Genomic DNA, 15,888 nt, shown 5'->3' on the forward strand with positions numbered 1-15,888 from the left:
GGAAAATAAACCAAATCATTCAATCATTCAATCATCATCATCAAACTCCATTAGAGTGAGGGCTTGAGAGGCTCAAATCCTCTCTGGCAAAAGCCCTGGACAGAAACCCTGCTGTCTTGCGTAGTGCATAAATGTCGCCATACAGGTCGAGAATTTTGGGTTTCCCAGACCTGTCGAGACGGAGATCAGCAAGTCTGGGGCAGTCAAACAGAATATGAGGCACGGTTTCCTCTTCTTCCCCGCAGCGGGGGCACCGTGAATCGAAATTTGGCCATAGCCGCGAGAAATATGAGCCAAAAGGACAGTGGCCTGTCCTGCACTGTGCTATAATAGCTTGCTCAGCTCATTCAATAAATAGTAGTAATTAATTAATCCTTTTAGATATTGAAAGGAGAAATAAATCTTACACTAATTGACATATATGGGAGTAAATTAGGATTTCTCCCCCTTAGATATAATGTCAGGTACCCATTGGAGCATGGTGGCCTCAGAGGCGCCCCTAAAGATCCCGAAATAGAAAATTCAAGTCTTCGCCTGGATTCGAACCATGCACCGCTTTACCACTGGTAGGCGCTTCCGCAATGTGTACTATGCAGCTAGGTCAAACGGAGGTAACACTCAAATAACAATTCTAATAAAACAGTCGAAAGGCCAACAAGATAAGTTAGTCGAAGCTGATAGCAAATGTCGAAGAAGTTTAATAATAACAAATTGAACCGTCGAATGTCATCAAGCTAAATCTCTACATCTATAAAAACTGCAACTCTCTAATGTCGTCAAAAAGTATTGTTTCGCTATTCCTCATAACATCCTCGTCTTGATTTTACTAGTCGCGTTATTGTCTCTTAGTCCGAAGTTCCCCTTCTCTTCGCGTGACAAATAACTAATGGACCTCATTCACCAATCATAAACAAACAGCATTTAGTCACGTGGTCATATTGCTAAAATAACGAAAAAAAAACTGTCACGTGACAGCCACTACGTATTAAAATTAGATCGTAATTTGTATAGAAGAGATAGGCAAAATATTGTTTGTTTACGATTGGTTAATGAGGTCCATTCCCAATCGTGTGTATGCTATAGCATCACTCAACCACCGTGTCTTAGTCGATCGTATTGTTACGATTCTCTCTCTCCTAATCAGGCGTTCTGTAAACAACTGCTCAACACACAACACAACTAACACACCAAGAACTTGACAACATGGTTCCAAATAATCTGGTACTTTAATAATGAGTGAATAGATAGATAACAGCCAAGACTAGACAATTAGCAACACAATCAACTACTAAAATTGCTACACTGTACATCACCGTGCTAAACTCTACTGTCTCTTCCTGGACTCGTACGTTTCACTCGAGGACTACACCAGGACCGACTTCATGGCCGACTAACAGTCCCGTCTCCTCGCTGTCCTGTCTTGATCTGCACAGCCTTACACGCTCTGTCTCTGGTCCAGGCAGGCTTCTGATCAGACGACCATATCACGGGTCATATTCACGTGCAAAGTTCATACCGTTTGATCGTGGAGCTGAGCCGAAGGCTCTTCGAGCTCTAAGTTGGAAAAAAAAAACTGTTTGAGCGTCAAACAGTTAAAAAAAAAAACCTGTGTGAACACACAGTTCTGTCTGGAAGAGACTCAAGTCAATGCCTATGTAAAGCATTGCTATTTCCAATGCATCTGGCCCCCAACGCATGGGCTAGACACGGCCGAAGGCCGAGTGCACCGGGAACCTCCGCCATTTTCCTTCGTTATACCAAGCTGACCGTGGGGGACCCGCCATTTATGTAACGGTCCCTTGAGGAACGGCACATGGATTTGTGACAGGTTTGTGGGGACTCGTAATTTTACAACCCCGCCCGTGCAATGAGTGGACTCTCGTCTACCCGTGGGCATCCCCACGGGAGTCCTGTGTTGCTACCCGTTTAGCCTAGCCACTTCCTCTAGTGGTCGTTTTCACACGAGCGCCACGATGAGGCAGAGTAGCGTGCTCGCGAAAGTTCATACCCGTACTGTCCCTTGTCCTTCGATATAGCACGCTAAACCGTATTTCTGGCCTGTGTCTCATATGTCAGCTGATCATACACAGTTAACCTTATCACGTCGAAAATAGGGGCGGACTGGGTGTCATAATTGGCCCGGGCATTTCTATTTCAACCGGCCCATAAATTGTATATTATATGATGGACATCCATTCTAGGTATACCTGTCCTCAAAATCATTATGCTAGTTAGATAATGTATCGATAGCTGTACACATGCATACAGTGAATATACGTCGCTCTGAGACCCCCTTTTTGTAAGAGAATACTATAAAACCTTAAACAATTTAATAGCTGCCTTAGTAACATCTATGCGGCCATTATCTTATAAAGGAGAGACGTGATTTAAAAAAAGAAGATATCTGTGGTCCTACAGGCCCATTTGAGTACCGGCCCACCGGGCATTGGCCCGAAGGCCCATATAGCCAGTCCGCCCCTGGTTACAACAAGGAAACACTGATGTTGCGGTCACTTAGTTTTGTATTGTACGTATACATCAGTGATGCCCAAAATACGGCCCGCGGGCCAGATCCGGCCCGCGACGTGGTTCCATCCGGCCCGCCGAAATGTCGGCACAAATTGTAGAAAAATCCGCTACACCCCCCCCCCCCTTAAAGAAAAGTTTGAAAAATGTCTCTTTCCCTACGTTAGGGCCCTCAATGTTTCTCCGATTGATTGGTACCATGACTAACATTTGTGCGTTTATGAGATTGGACTCTTAATGTAGAATTTATGAAAAACATTAAGGACCTTTACTTTTTGGCAGAACATGATAATAAGCCAATATATCTGAGTTGTAAATAAAGTAAAGAAACGCCATTATAAAACAAATTTGACGTCATTGGAATCAAAAAGATTGTTTAAAACTACGTCTAGAGATTGGAAGATTAATGTTATTTACAAAAAAGGGTCAAGAATATGAGTCGTCGGTAAAGCTAGCTACACTGTCGCTCATATTTTTAGTAGAGAAAAGATCCGAAGCATGAAAAAAAAAAGACAATACTACCCCATCAAGGAATGTAAGTGCTAGATCCACGGGTTTCTAATCAAATAGTTTCAGATCAATTTCAATTCGTTTTCTGTACCTTTCCCTTATGTGGCCCGCGACACCAGTGTCGGAAATTAAAATGGCCCGCAGGTCGATTTATGTTGGGCATCACTGGTATACATCGTTTTGTATTGTGCGTAATACATTGTTTTGTACTGTAAGTTATACATTGTTTTGTACTGTTCTTATACATTGTTTTGTACTGTACGTAACACATTGTTTTATCTCACAGAGTACGAAGGGGAGGAGTTTGAAAGTAGCACTGAGATCATTTTCTACGCCCTCTTCATCATTTTCGTCTTCGGCATGGCTTTCTACATCGTCTGCTATCCTCGACTGATTAAGTCTAAAGCCGGGAAACATCGGCACCATCGGCGTCATCATAATGAAAATCGTGAGTGTGAGTGAGTGTGTGTGTTTGTGTGCGCGTGCGTGAGTGTGTGTGTGTGTGTGCGGATGCAGTTTACACCTTCTTGGGTGAGGCCACTCCATGATGCGCAGCTGCTGGTCAGTGGTTGGGCTTCTGTAATCGCCAGGGGCTCTGGCACGTTCACACATCATTGGACTTCTGGTGTGTGTGTGTGTGAATGTGTGAGTGAGTGTGTGTATGCTGGGACAAATTTGAACAAATACTCCTTCTTCCCTAGTGCTATTAGAACATGTAATGGGTTGCCTGAGCTAGCCAGGAAATCCAGTGACTTGGCAGAATTTAAGTCAATGGTTAATATGCATGACTGAATGCATGACGCCTAGGACGTTATCATCATCTTTTTTGAAGTAACGTCTGTATTATATAAGATAAGATATGATAATAAAGCGTGAAACGTCAGCGAAATATACTTTGAAGAATAAAAAGCTTTAAAATAAACCTAAATAGTCTGTGATGGAGACAGTACGAGATGCTGCACATGTTGACATAATCTACTTCCTAGTTCAAACCTGCCGCAGGACGATGGGAAGTGGCAGCGGGTAGGGTTTAAACCCGGGATCATCGAAAGCAATAGTCCAGCGTGCATACCTCTTGACCAGACGTTAGAATGGCCAAACATTAGGAAAAAGTCGACTCTTTATAAAAACCTAACAAACATAACAAGAGATGGAGGATCAATAAAAGAGATGAAACCTGTTTTAAAGCTTGGCCTCAGCTGTAATGATCAAACTGTGGAAAATCTGAATGAGTACTGCAAGGGATGCATGTGTAGTCAGATGTAGCTGAAGTATTTCTAGATATACTTATATAGACTAAGTGCGTGCGTACCTTGTATGATGTATTTTCAATCTGCGAGCTCTTCATGCACACCGTCACAAATATAGATAAGGTACTAACAGGAACACAGACTTAAATGACCAAGTTGACTCAAGGTGAACTTCAAACAAACGTTTATTACAGAATGGGCCACAGTCTTTTCTGTCACTATAGAACGATGTTATCCCCTTGAGAATCTAAGCGGTAACTGATCCCTAAACGTCAATCTTAACCTCTAACCCCAAAGTCTATGTCGTCATTCTAAAATATCCGTTCACTGTCAGTACATTAAAGTGCGTAACCCAACGAACTAAACTAGCTATCTAACAGTTCCTCTGTCAGTACATTAAAGTGCGTAACCCAACGAACTAAACTAGCTATCTAACAGTTCCTCTGTCAGTACATTAAAGTGCGTAAGCCAACGAACTCTACTAGCTATCTAACAGTACATCAGCTTCCCAGTAAAAATAAAAAACCGTATTCTTCGCTAGTGGTCTCTGTACTCCTTATTAGTTGTAAAAGATGGGCACTGAACGTAAAGGAAATGAAAAAAAAGAATTGATTTGAAGAAAATGCGCATAAACAGATAACAAGGGAACATACTCAAGATATAACAAGGGAGACTACAAGAAAAATTAAAAGAAACAGTATGGAGTTAAGTGCATATAAACATATGCATGTAACAGGGCCCATGACAATTAGGAGTCTTTGAAAATAAAAAAAACAACAAATGTTTATTTTAAAAATTGAAATGCATTCAATGTATTCATGTATTACGTATTAGAAGTCATTACTGATTTAATTTTAAACTATTTCTTTAAAAAGTAAATCATCACTGCCTATTTGGTCATGAGGCAAGCAGGCTGGACTGTTGCTTCGATGATCCCGGGTTTAAACCCTACCAGCTGCCATTTCCCATTGTCGTGTAGCAGGCTCGGACAAGGGAGTAGGTTATGTCAACTCTGGGGGCACATTCAAAACATTGTCAAACACTGGAGGAAAAACCTTTTAGAAACAAATGGAATGGGTTTGCCTGAGCCAGCCAGGAAAACCAGTGTCATGGATTAAGATGACTAGATTGACCTAGGGACACGCGTAGGACGTCATCATCTTCTCTTTGAAGTAACGTCTGTATTTTATAAGATAAGAAAGATAACTATTACTACGTTTTGCTCTTGTTGTTTTATCCTACTAGCAGGATCTGATAGCCAATTGGAAAGCTCTTTGGTAGCAAGTACTCAAGTGAGTCTGCAATAGAAGAGACAGTATGAGGACATCACGTGACCTTAAGAGCGGACATCACGTGACCTTAAGAGCCTAAATGAACCGAATCCAGGTCTGACGCATCTTTTTTTTGTATCAGGAAGGTTCTCACGTCACTGCCACTGCTTCGACACAAAAGATCAAACGGAGATGTGGCCAATATATTTGTGTTCATTTTATGATGTTTTTTTTTTGTTGATTAAACTATTTTAATATGATAACAGTATTTATAGATCCATGATGCCATCTAAGAAAAAAAAAATTGTTAATCATAATTTTAAATTATTTTATATTATTGTTTTCTGTTGATTATTTATTAATTTGTTTGATTAAAAACTATCTAATATATAAGTTGAAGCTGTATGAGAATGTTGTTTTCTATGTAGTAAAACAAATTATTACAAAATTTATGGCTGAACAAACTTGTTTACTCATTTATAAATCTAAATTAAATGTGCTTGGTCAAAAGTGAAATCTACAAAATTAACTCTTTCTCTCCCAACTGACTAAATTTAGAAAGCCTTCAGGACATAAGTTTCAAAAGTAAAGTAGCAATTATACATAAAACACTGAACCATAATCTTCAAATACAAAAACAAAATTTAATAAAATACTCAGAAAGACACAAAGATAAAGTTACATTCCTCGTCCCATATGCTAGGACAAATTTGTACAAATACTCCTTCTTCCCTAGTGCTATTAGAGCATGGAATGGGTTGCCTGAGCTAACCACGAAAACCAGTGACTTGGCAGAATTTAAGTCATTGGTTAATATGCATGACGTGTAGGACGTAATCATCTTCTTATTTGAAGTAACGTCTGTATTATATAAGATAAGAAGATAAGATACCAGCGTTGATTCCACCAGAATGTGGTAAATAAGAAAGAGTTAGTCATTTTCATTCAATTACAAACAAAGCTTTGAACGTAAGAATGAAGCGTAAAAGCTCCACTTTCAGATCTTTCGATCTATGGAAAAGATGGTGTAAAGATCATTTATTTCTATGGCCCAAACTTGACTTAACGTGGCCAGCACAACGATCAACTGCCTTTACTTTGCCTCAGCTAATGTCAGTTAACCAGTAGAGCTGGGTGGTATCAGGATGCCGAAATTAAAACTCCCATTCTTTACCAGGATTCGAACCCCGATCTAAACCGTGACCTCCGTGTATGTCGAAGGCGCCGTCTAAACGAAACCTAAGCGCTTTACCTTACAGCCAGCGCGGCTCAAAGAATGCAACACTTGTTGAGCTAGTTTAGTGGGAAGCGTGGTCGAGATGAACTTGCCTTGGCTTGGCTATCTAAAAGGGGGCTCGAGGTTCGACACCCGACCCGGGCAGAGTTGTGTTTACTGAGCGCCTAAAGGCAGCACGGAAAACCAACTTCTCCCCCCCCCCCCACTGGTCCACAAATGAGATTGGACCAAAAGCGCTCTGAGCATGCTTATTAGCATGAAAGTAGCGCTATATAAAAGTTATAATAATATTTTACAAGTTGACCTATGACCCCTGACAGAACGAGTTTAATACAAAAAAAATGTAAAAAAGCTTCCACAACCTTGTCACAATCCAGGCGCTGTTCCTCAAGGGGCCGTTACATAATAAATGGCGTGTCCCGCACGGTTAGCCTGGTATAGAAAAGAAAAATGGCGGGGGTCTTAGTAGATCTATACGCAGCCTCTTGCCGCGAGTCTGACCCACCCGCCAAACAAAACAGTGTACACTGTTTTCATACAGGCCGGTGAGAGGGAGCTCTTGTTCACTTTTGCTGGCCTAGAGTTGCAAGAGCCGAAGGCTCAACTCTACCTGACAGTTTAAGAAGAAGAAGAAGAGTGAAAGGTGTATTATCGCCCTCTACTAGTAGCGTACCTAGGCTGTCACCTGATGTGATACCGTTATACTTATAGTAAAGTAAAATTAGGGTTCGATATTCAGACCTTATGGTCTATGGGGCAGATGATGTACAGGTCATCTGTTTCTAAGGTCCAGGGTTCATGAGGGTGTCATGTGGCCAGCACAACAACCGACAGCCATTACTTTCCCCTAAATAACGTCAGGTAACCATCAGAGCTGGGTGGACACAGAGGCGCCCTAAAGATCCCGAAAGTTAAATCCCAGTCTTCACCAGGATTTGAACCCGGAACCCCCGGTTCGGAAGTCAAGCGCTTTACCGCTTAACCGCAGCGCCTATAACACAAACACAAACTATATATACGATGCAACGACAAGACTACTATCTTAGCGTCTGTTTTATTTACGCAATTAATAATACGTGAAATATAGAAGAATACGGATAGTCATCCAGATCTCCTGTACTATTACATAATAAATTTATAGTTATATATTCCAGGAATAATAATAATAATAATAAGGCTTGTCTTCAAGTCCGAAGATTAATGAGGAATCCAGTATTTCCCGTGGGTGCGCATCCCAAGCTGTGACCTATAAATTTTGCCGCAACCAGAGCAAGCATACCCAATGTCAGAACGTGGTCGATTCATATTTTCTTTTCGCCGTCTACGTCTGTCCTCGGCAGCGGATTTGCTTTTGGATTAATATTCAAATTTTCTAAAGCATTTTTACATGAATGCAATTCTATTCTTAATATCGCGTGAATTCAGGTCAATTAGCTATTTTTTAGCTCCATTCATAATATTTTTTTTATTCATGAATTCATGCATTCGCTTTATATAATTATTATTTTCTTTAATTGTTTCTAATGCGCTATATCAGTAACTACATCGGCTATACGCAAGTTAAGACCCGCATCTGTCTAGTTATTATTATAAATTAAAAAAGACGCAATTTCCTGAAACAAAGGGAGCAATATCATACATTGTTTAAAATCTTATCAGGCTACTATTTTGTCTAGATCTACTTGTAAATGAATTTGTTTGATTTCATGTTCTTTTTTTAAACAAGTCATGTGATTAAAGAATATTTGCGTCAGTCTACGGAAGTTTGTATCGAAAGTTTTTAAAATGATACGCAAAAATGTCTTGCTAGTTAAGATTGTATTATATATACTGTCTTATATAGTAGCGCTAGGATACTGTAGACCTCAAACTCCAATAAGTGAGTCTAGGGAACTTAGGTATAGATCTATCTATCTATCTATCTATCTATCTATCTATCTATCTATCTATCTATCTATCTTTCTATCTATCTATCTATCTATCTATCTATCTATCTATCTATCTATCTATCTATCTATCTATCTATCATTCCTCATCCCATATGCTAGTGTATTATATATACTGTCTTATATAGTAGCGCTAGGATACTGTAGACCTCAAACTCCAATAAGTGAGTCTAGGGAACTTAGGTATCTATCTATCTATCTATCTATCTATCTATCTATCTATCTATCTATCTATCTATCTATCTATCTATCTATCTATCTATCTATCTATCTTTCTATCTATCTATCTATCTATCTATCTATCTATCTATCATTCCTCATCCCATATGTTAGGACAAATTTGTACAAATACTCCTTCGTCCCTAGTGAAGTGCTATTATAGCATGGAATGGGTTGCCTGAGCTAGCCAGGAAAACCAATGACTTGGCAGAATTTAAGTCATTGGTTAACATGCATGACTGAATGCATGACGCGTAGGGCGTAATCATCTTTTTTGAAGTAACATCTGTATTATATAATATAAGATAAGATAATCTATGTCTCTCCCTCCCTTCTTTCTCTATAGTATGACTCCATGTCTGTGTGTGTGTATGACTTTCTCTCTCTCTCTCTCTCTCTCTCTCTCTCGCTCTATATATCTATCTGCCTGTTTATCTCTCTATCTATCCATCTATGTTTTTCTGTTCGGTATATCTGTCTGTCTGCCTGTCTATCCATCTATGTTTTTCTGTTCGGTATATCTGTCTGTCTGCCTATCTATCCATCTATGTTTTCTGTTCGGTATATCTGTCTGTCTGCCTGTCTATCCATCTATGTTTTTCTGTTCGGTATATCTGTCTGTCTGCCTGTCTATCCATCTATGTTTTTCTGTTCGGTATATCTGTCTGTCTGCCTGTCTATCCATCTATGTTTTTCTGTTCGGTATATCTATCTGTCTGCCTGTCTATCCATCTATGTTTTTCTGTTCGGTATATCTGTCTGTCTGCCTATCTATCCATTTATGTTTTTCTGTTCGGTATATCTGTCTGTCTGCCTGTCTATCCATCTATGTTTTTCTGTTCGGTATATCTGTCTGTCTGCCTGTCTATCCATCTATGTTTTTCTGTTCGGTATATCTGTCTGTCTGCCTGTCTATCCATCTATGTTTTTCTGTTCGGTATATCTCACTGTCTGCCTGTCTATCCATCTATGTTTTTCTGTTCAGTATATCTGACTGTCTGCCTGTCTATCCATCTATGTTTTTCTGTTCGGTATATCTGTCTGTCTGCCTGTCTATCCATCTATGTTTTTCTGTTCGGTATATCTGTCTGTCTGCCTGTCTATCCATCTATGTTTTTCTGTTCGGTATATCTGTCTGTCTGCCTGTCTATCCATCTATGTTTTTCTGTTCGGTATATCTGTCTGTATGCCTGTCTATCCATCTATGTTTTTCTGTTCGGTATATCTGTCTGTATGCCTGTCTATCCATCTATGTTTTTCCCTTTCTATCTGTCTGTCTCTCATTGTTTTTATGTGTCTGTCTATCTGTCATTTATATGTTATGCCTATCTGTCTGTCAATACGTCTGTCAATGGGAAGTGTGGTCGAGGGGCCCAGTACGCTTGTCTTGGCTAACTATGAGTGGGGCTCGAGGTTCGACACCCGACTTGAGCAGAGTTGTTTTTACTGAGCGCCTAAAGGCAGCACGGAAAACCTTCTAGATACCCCCCCCCCACTGGTCCACAAATGAGATTAGACCATAGCGCTTTGAGCATGATATAAACACGAAAGTAGCGCTATATAAAAGCTATAAATATTATTAGTATTAGTGCATGGAATGGGTTGTCTGAGCCAGCCAGGAAAACCAGTAACTTGTCAGTATTTAAGTCATTGATTAATATACATTTATTCATTTATCTGTCAGACTTTCATGCTATCTGGGTTATATATATATATCAAATCATAAGTAGCCCATTGTCCAAGTTGTTATGACTAATTGAACTGATCTCACCCACTGTCCACAGAATGTCCAAAATTGATGTTTGGGGACTATTGTGCATTCAAGTGCCACTGTCGAAATGACCAATGCAAGCCGAGTGGGTCGTGCCGAGCCAAATATGACTGTGCCAAGCCGTACTTTGGATATAAATGTCAAATGGGTAAGTAGGTCAAGAGGGGAGGTACCACGTCATGATAAATTTGTTTATGTCCCTTTTTTTTTTTTTTTTAATTAATATTATTTTACAGGCAAAAAAAAATATTGAAACAAATAAAAAGGCTTTCAATTATTTCCAACTACGCTTGGTCCTCATCCAATATTCATTTGTTTAAAGTTTAAACAATACAATACCAGCTTTTAACATACCAGCTTCACATACGAGCTTCAAATACAGCACTACGTTATGTTTGTGAGCAGTGAAACTTGAAAGTCCGTTTGTAGAAACATAACCATTACCTTTACCTTTTACCTATCCCTCAGTCTGTTGGACCGTTGGGGCACCATCCAAGATCAGTGGACCGTTTTTCACTATTCTTATATCTTTTGCCATAGTTAGAACCTCTTCTAATGGCAGGCCTGTCCATTCTTTAATGTTGTCCTCCCATCGCTTTCTCTGTCTGGCTCTTCTTCTTTTTCCTGGTACTGTTCCCTGAAGGAAGGTCTTTGCGAGCTCCGAAGATCTTGTAATATGGCCATAGATTTTTATCTTGCGTTTTTTTACTATATGGGGTTCTATCGCTGCAGTAACCCTGTCTCTAATCTCTTGGTTTGTGATCCTGTCTTTAAATGAGATACCTAGGATCCTTCTGTAGCATCTCATCTCTATTGTTAGGATCCCCTCTCTAGCTCTGCAGTCAGCGTCGAAACCTCTCAAGCCTATAAAAATGTCGCCATAACCAGGGCCTGATTTTGGTTATCCTAGTGGCCTTTTACCCAATAGGGTTACCAGACATCTACTAGACCACAGGTGGACAAAAAATGAGTACAAACCCTTGAATTAAATAAACTTACAAAATATTGATGAAATATGTTAACTTTTTGTAAACCTGTGGAATAGAAGATGTCTGGTAACCCTATTGGGTAAAAGGTCACTAGGAAAACATAGCGAAAAAGAAAATAGGCTACCAGCTAACAAAATCAATTCTCTGTTATGGCAAATCTGGGCTTATCAAGTGAAAGTCTATTCGACATTACCAAAACAAAAATATAAAAGAGGTCATTGTTTTCTTCCTACAGAAGATTTTCATGAAAAATATTCTTTTTATGGCACAGATAATCTGGAGTTTAAGATCCTTTCTCTCAATTATTCGAATGTCCTGCAGCTTTTGAAGGAACTCCTGTATGCAGTAGTTTGATGAAATAATTAAAATTTTAGAATGCACTGCAAATACTTGAGAACTCTGAAAAATATTGTTAAAACTCAGGTGGTGATTGGTATAGGGGTTGCAGTGTGCGTGCAAGTCAGCCGGCACTAATCGCCCCAGGCCAGAACTAGACGAGCGGTTGACGTGACGAGTGGAGATGGTCAATCGTAAAGAGCGAGGACAAGACATTTCTCAGGCCAGTCGCTCGGATATAGTCATATGATCAACCTGAAGGGTTAAGCTACGTTCCGTCGGTTTCTAGAAGGCCTTCGGGGACCCTATATAAGGAGAAGAGGTGTCAAAGTCAAGACGGCTAGGCTGGGTTCAGTTCAGTGGTGTGGTTCTGTACGGCACATTGCGACGGTTAGGTGACGAGTAGAGTCAAAGACCACTCGTGAGTAGCAGACGAGTCGGCGTCGTGATCTTGATTTACGCTCAAGTCTGATACAACGAGCCCAGTGTGTGAAGTCAGTCCTGGACAGTTGAACCCAGTGCAAGTCCGGGATAGGCGGAGAGGCCAGTATAATTGGATACAGCGGTACAAGAGTTGATACGGCGGTACGGTTATTACCGGCGAAATATTTGTATAGCCAGTGTTACATGTTGCTAAGTGTAAAATATTGGCTGTGATTTATCTAGCATTAACGTGTTATTTTGGAGCCACTGAGTTGTCAAGTTCTTTGAGTTGGTAGTGTCTTGTGGTGCAGTTGCAGAGTCTACAGAGAGCATGTATAGTGAGAGTCGCTACAATATGGTATTTCCAGGCTTGTCCATGAGACATATTTTTCTATCTCATCCCATGGCAATTTATGTCAATCTCATCCCATGGCAATTTATGTCTATCCCATCCCATGGCAATTTATGTCTGTCCCATCCCATGGCAATTTATGTCTGTCCCATCCCAATCCATGGCAATTTTTGCCTGCCCCATCCCATGGCAATTTATGTCTGCCCCATCACATGACAATTTATGTCTGCCCCATCCCATGGCAATTTATGTCTGCCCCCATCCCATGACAATTTATGCCTGCCCCATCCCATGACAATTTATGTCTGCCCCATCCCATGACAATTTATGCCTGCCCCATCCCATGACAATTTATGCCTGCCTCATCCCATGATAATTTATGCCTGCCCCATCCCATGACAATTTATGTCTGCTCCATCCCATGGCAATTTATGCCTGCCCCATCCCATGACAATTTATGTCTGTCCCTCCCCATGACAATTTATGTCTGCCCCATCCCAAGGCAATTTATGTCTGCCCCATCCCATGACAATTTATGCCTGCCCCATCCCATGACAATTTATGCCTGCCTCATCCCATGACAATTTATGTCTGTCCCATCTCACGACAATTTATGTCTGCCCCATCCCATGGCAATTTATGCCTGTCCCATCCCATGACAATTTATGTCTGTCCCATCCCATGACAATTTATGCCTGCCCCATCCCATGACAATTTATGTCTGTCCCATACCATAACAATTTATGCCTGTCCCATCCCATGGCAATTTATACCTGCCCCATCCCATGACAATTTATGCCTGCCCCATCCCATGGCAATTTATGTCTGCCCCATCCCATGACAATTTATGTCTGTTTCATCCCATGACAATTTATGCCTGCCCCATCCCATGACAATTTATGTCTGTCCCATCCCATGGCAATTTATGTCTGTCCCATCTCATGACAATTTATGTCTGTCCCATCCCATGACAATTTATGCTTGCCCCATCCCATGGCAATTTATGCCTGCCCCATCCCATGGCAATTTATGTCTGTCCCACCCCAATCCATGGCAATTTTTGCCTGTACCATCCCATGGCAATTTATGCCTGCCCCATCCCATGGCAATTTATGCCTGCTCCATCCCATGGCAATTTATGTCTGCCCCATCCCATGGCAATTTATGCCTGCTCCATCCCATGGCAATTTATGTCTGTCCCATCCCAATCCATGGCAATTTTTGCCTGTACCATCCCATGGCAATTTATGTCTGTCCCACCCCAATCCATGGCAATTTTTGCCTGTTCCATCTCATGGCACAATCTCTCCAACATCCGGAAAATGTCTATTAGATAAATGATATTTTCCTTACTGTATCCCAGTGGACCTTGCTCCTCAAGCCAAAGAGCGGAACTTTTTGAATGACTACAATGAAAAGACATGTGGAGTCAGGGGCAACAAAGGTCCTATTACTCTTTCGTTTGACAAACCCTACAGGTTCACTCACGCTTATATGAGGTTTAAGACGATGTATAGAAGCCTATGTGAGTATAACACGTTCTATTTGATGCTTAGCTGTATCTATGGCTTCCTGGTCATTTTGTGTATTGATTCATGTACTTTCTTCGCTAATCCATTATTTTGCTAAGTTTCAACTTCATAGGAGAATAAAAAAAAAAGTTCCCCTTTCAGACCTTGTGGTCTATAGGGCAGATGATGTAAAGGTCATCTGTTTCTGTGGCCTACGGTTAACAAGGGTGTCATGTGGCCAGCACAACGACCAACCGCCTTTACCTATCCCTAACTAATGTCAGGTACCCATTAGAGATGGGTGGACTCAGAGGCGCCCGAAGATCCCGAAATTAAAAAATCCCAGTCTTCACCGGGATTCGAACGCCGGTCCCCCGGTTCGGAAGCCAAGCGCTTTACCGCTCAGCCACTGCGCCTATAGGAGAATGGATGTAGGAGAAATGTATAGGTCAAACTTTTTACCAGACAGAGTTCATGTCTGCTTTGTAAATTAACTCTTTCTCTCCTTACTGACGATACCAGCGTTGATTCCACCAGAATGTGGTAAATAATTACGGAGAGAAAGAGTTAATGGAGCCAGCATTGTTTTGGTCATGGAAGTGCGGAAGGTTTGAGCCAGGATTAAATACGCTCCATTTTTTCAATGACCCTAAAAACTTATTTAACAAAACGTATAGAAAATATATTTCCGACGCACATGTCACTAAAAATCATTAACTCTTTCTCTCCTGACTGACGATACCAGCGTTGATTCCACCAGAATGTGGTAAATAATTACGGAGAGAAAGAGTTAACACAACTTCGAGTCTTTGCTATTTCCTTCAGCGTGATCAGATCCTCGAGCGGCAGGGTGACTATACCCAAACGTGGCTGAATTGTATGCTGTTTTTTTTTCAGCTTACCTCAAATATGACATTCAGATCAAGTTAAAAACTGGAGGTTTCAATGTTGACTGCGGACCTCTTGAGGTTAGGGAATTGAGTGCAACGGATGCAGAACTCCGATGTAAGAACGTAGTCATGGACTTTGATATGATCTCCTTAGAAGGCGAAGGTGTCCAGGTTCTCTGCTCTTTCCATATCAGTCGAGGTAATAAGATAAGATAATAAGATAAGATAATAAGATAAGATAATAAGATAAGATAATAAGATAAGATAATAAGATAAGATAATAAGATAAGATTTTATATATATATAAGATAATAAGATAATAAAATAAGATAATAAAATAAGATAATAAAATAAGATAATAAGATAATAAAATAAGGTAAGATAAGATAATAAGATAAGATAAGATAAAAATATAAGATAAAAATATAAGATAAAAATAAAATAAGATAAGAAGATAAGATAAGATGATAAGATTAGATGATAAGATAATTTTTAACTAATGGAAATTTATTTTGACTAAAATCGACCACCTCAGAGTAACTATTGTAACAATAACAATATAGATGCAAATACATTCACACACGTAACACATGCACGCTCTCAAATAGAGCTTCACGAATTAGACTTCTATGTACTTCTCGATGAAGAAAGATGATC

General features: G+C 40.2%; 2 protein-coding genes across 6 annotated transcripts in view; both read left to right on the top strand.

Annotated features, from left to right (window-relative positions):
* Nucleotides 1-5,992, top strand: part of LOC106058078 (multiple epidermal growth factor-like domains protein 11) — a 122,823-nt gene extending 116,831 nt beyond the window's left edge. For 3 of the 5 annotated variants that reach the window (XM_056028990.1, XM_056028994.1, XM_056028991.1), the window contains 2 exons: nucleotides 3,323-3,484; nucleotides 5,535-5,988. In XM_056028990.1, coding sequence (XP_055884965.1) covers nucleotides 3,323-3,484; nucleotides 5,535-5,593 — 221 coding nt within the window. In that variant the 3' untranslated portion in view covers nucleotides 5,594-5,988. Of the gene's footprint in view, nucleotides 1-3,322; nucleotides 3,485-5,531 lie in introns of all 5 variants that reach the window. The other 2 variants (XM_056028992.1, XM_056028993.1) reach the window with 2 other exon arrangements.
* Nucleotides 5,993-8,848: 2,856 nt separating this feature from the next.
* The window catches only part of LOC106053368 (multiple epidermal growth factor-like domains protein 6), a 61,203-nt gene continuing 54,163 nt past the window's right edge, over nucleotides 8,849-15,888 (top strand). Inside the window, exons 1-4 of the mRNA XM_056028976.1 lie at nucleotides 8,849-8,904; nucleotides 10,744-10,878; nucleotides 14,194-14,355; nucleotides 15,239-15,430. Coding sequence (XP_055884951.1) covers nucleotides 10,758-10,878; nucleotides 14,194-14,355; nucleotides 15,239-15,430 — 475 coding nt within the window. The 5' untranslated portion in view covers nucleotides 8,849-8,904; nucleotides 10,744-10,757. The remainder of the gene's footprint in view (nucleotides 8,905-10,743; nucleotides 10,879-14,193; nucleotides 14,356-15,238; nucleotides 15,431-15,888) is intronic.

Source organism: Biomphalaria glabrata, chromosome 5 (assembly GCF_947242115.1).
Source record: "Biomphalaria glabrata chromosome 5, xgBioGlab47.1, whole genome shotgun sequence".
NCBI classification, from domain to species: Eukaryota; Metazoa; Mollusca; class Gastropoda; family Planorbidae; genus Biomphalaria; species Biomphalaria glabrata.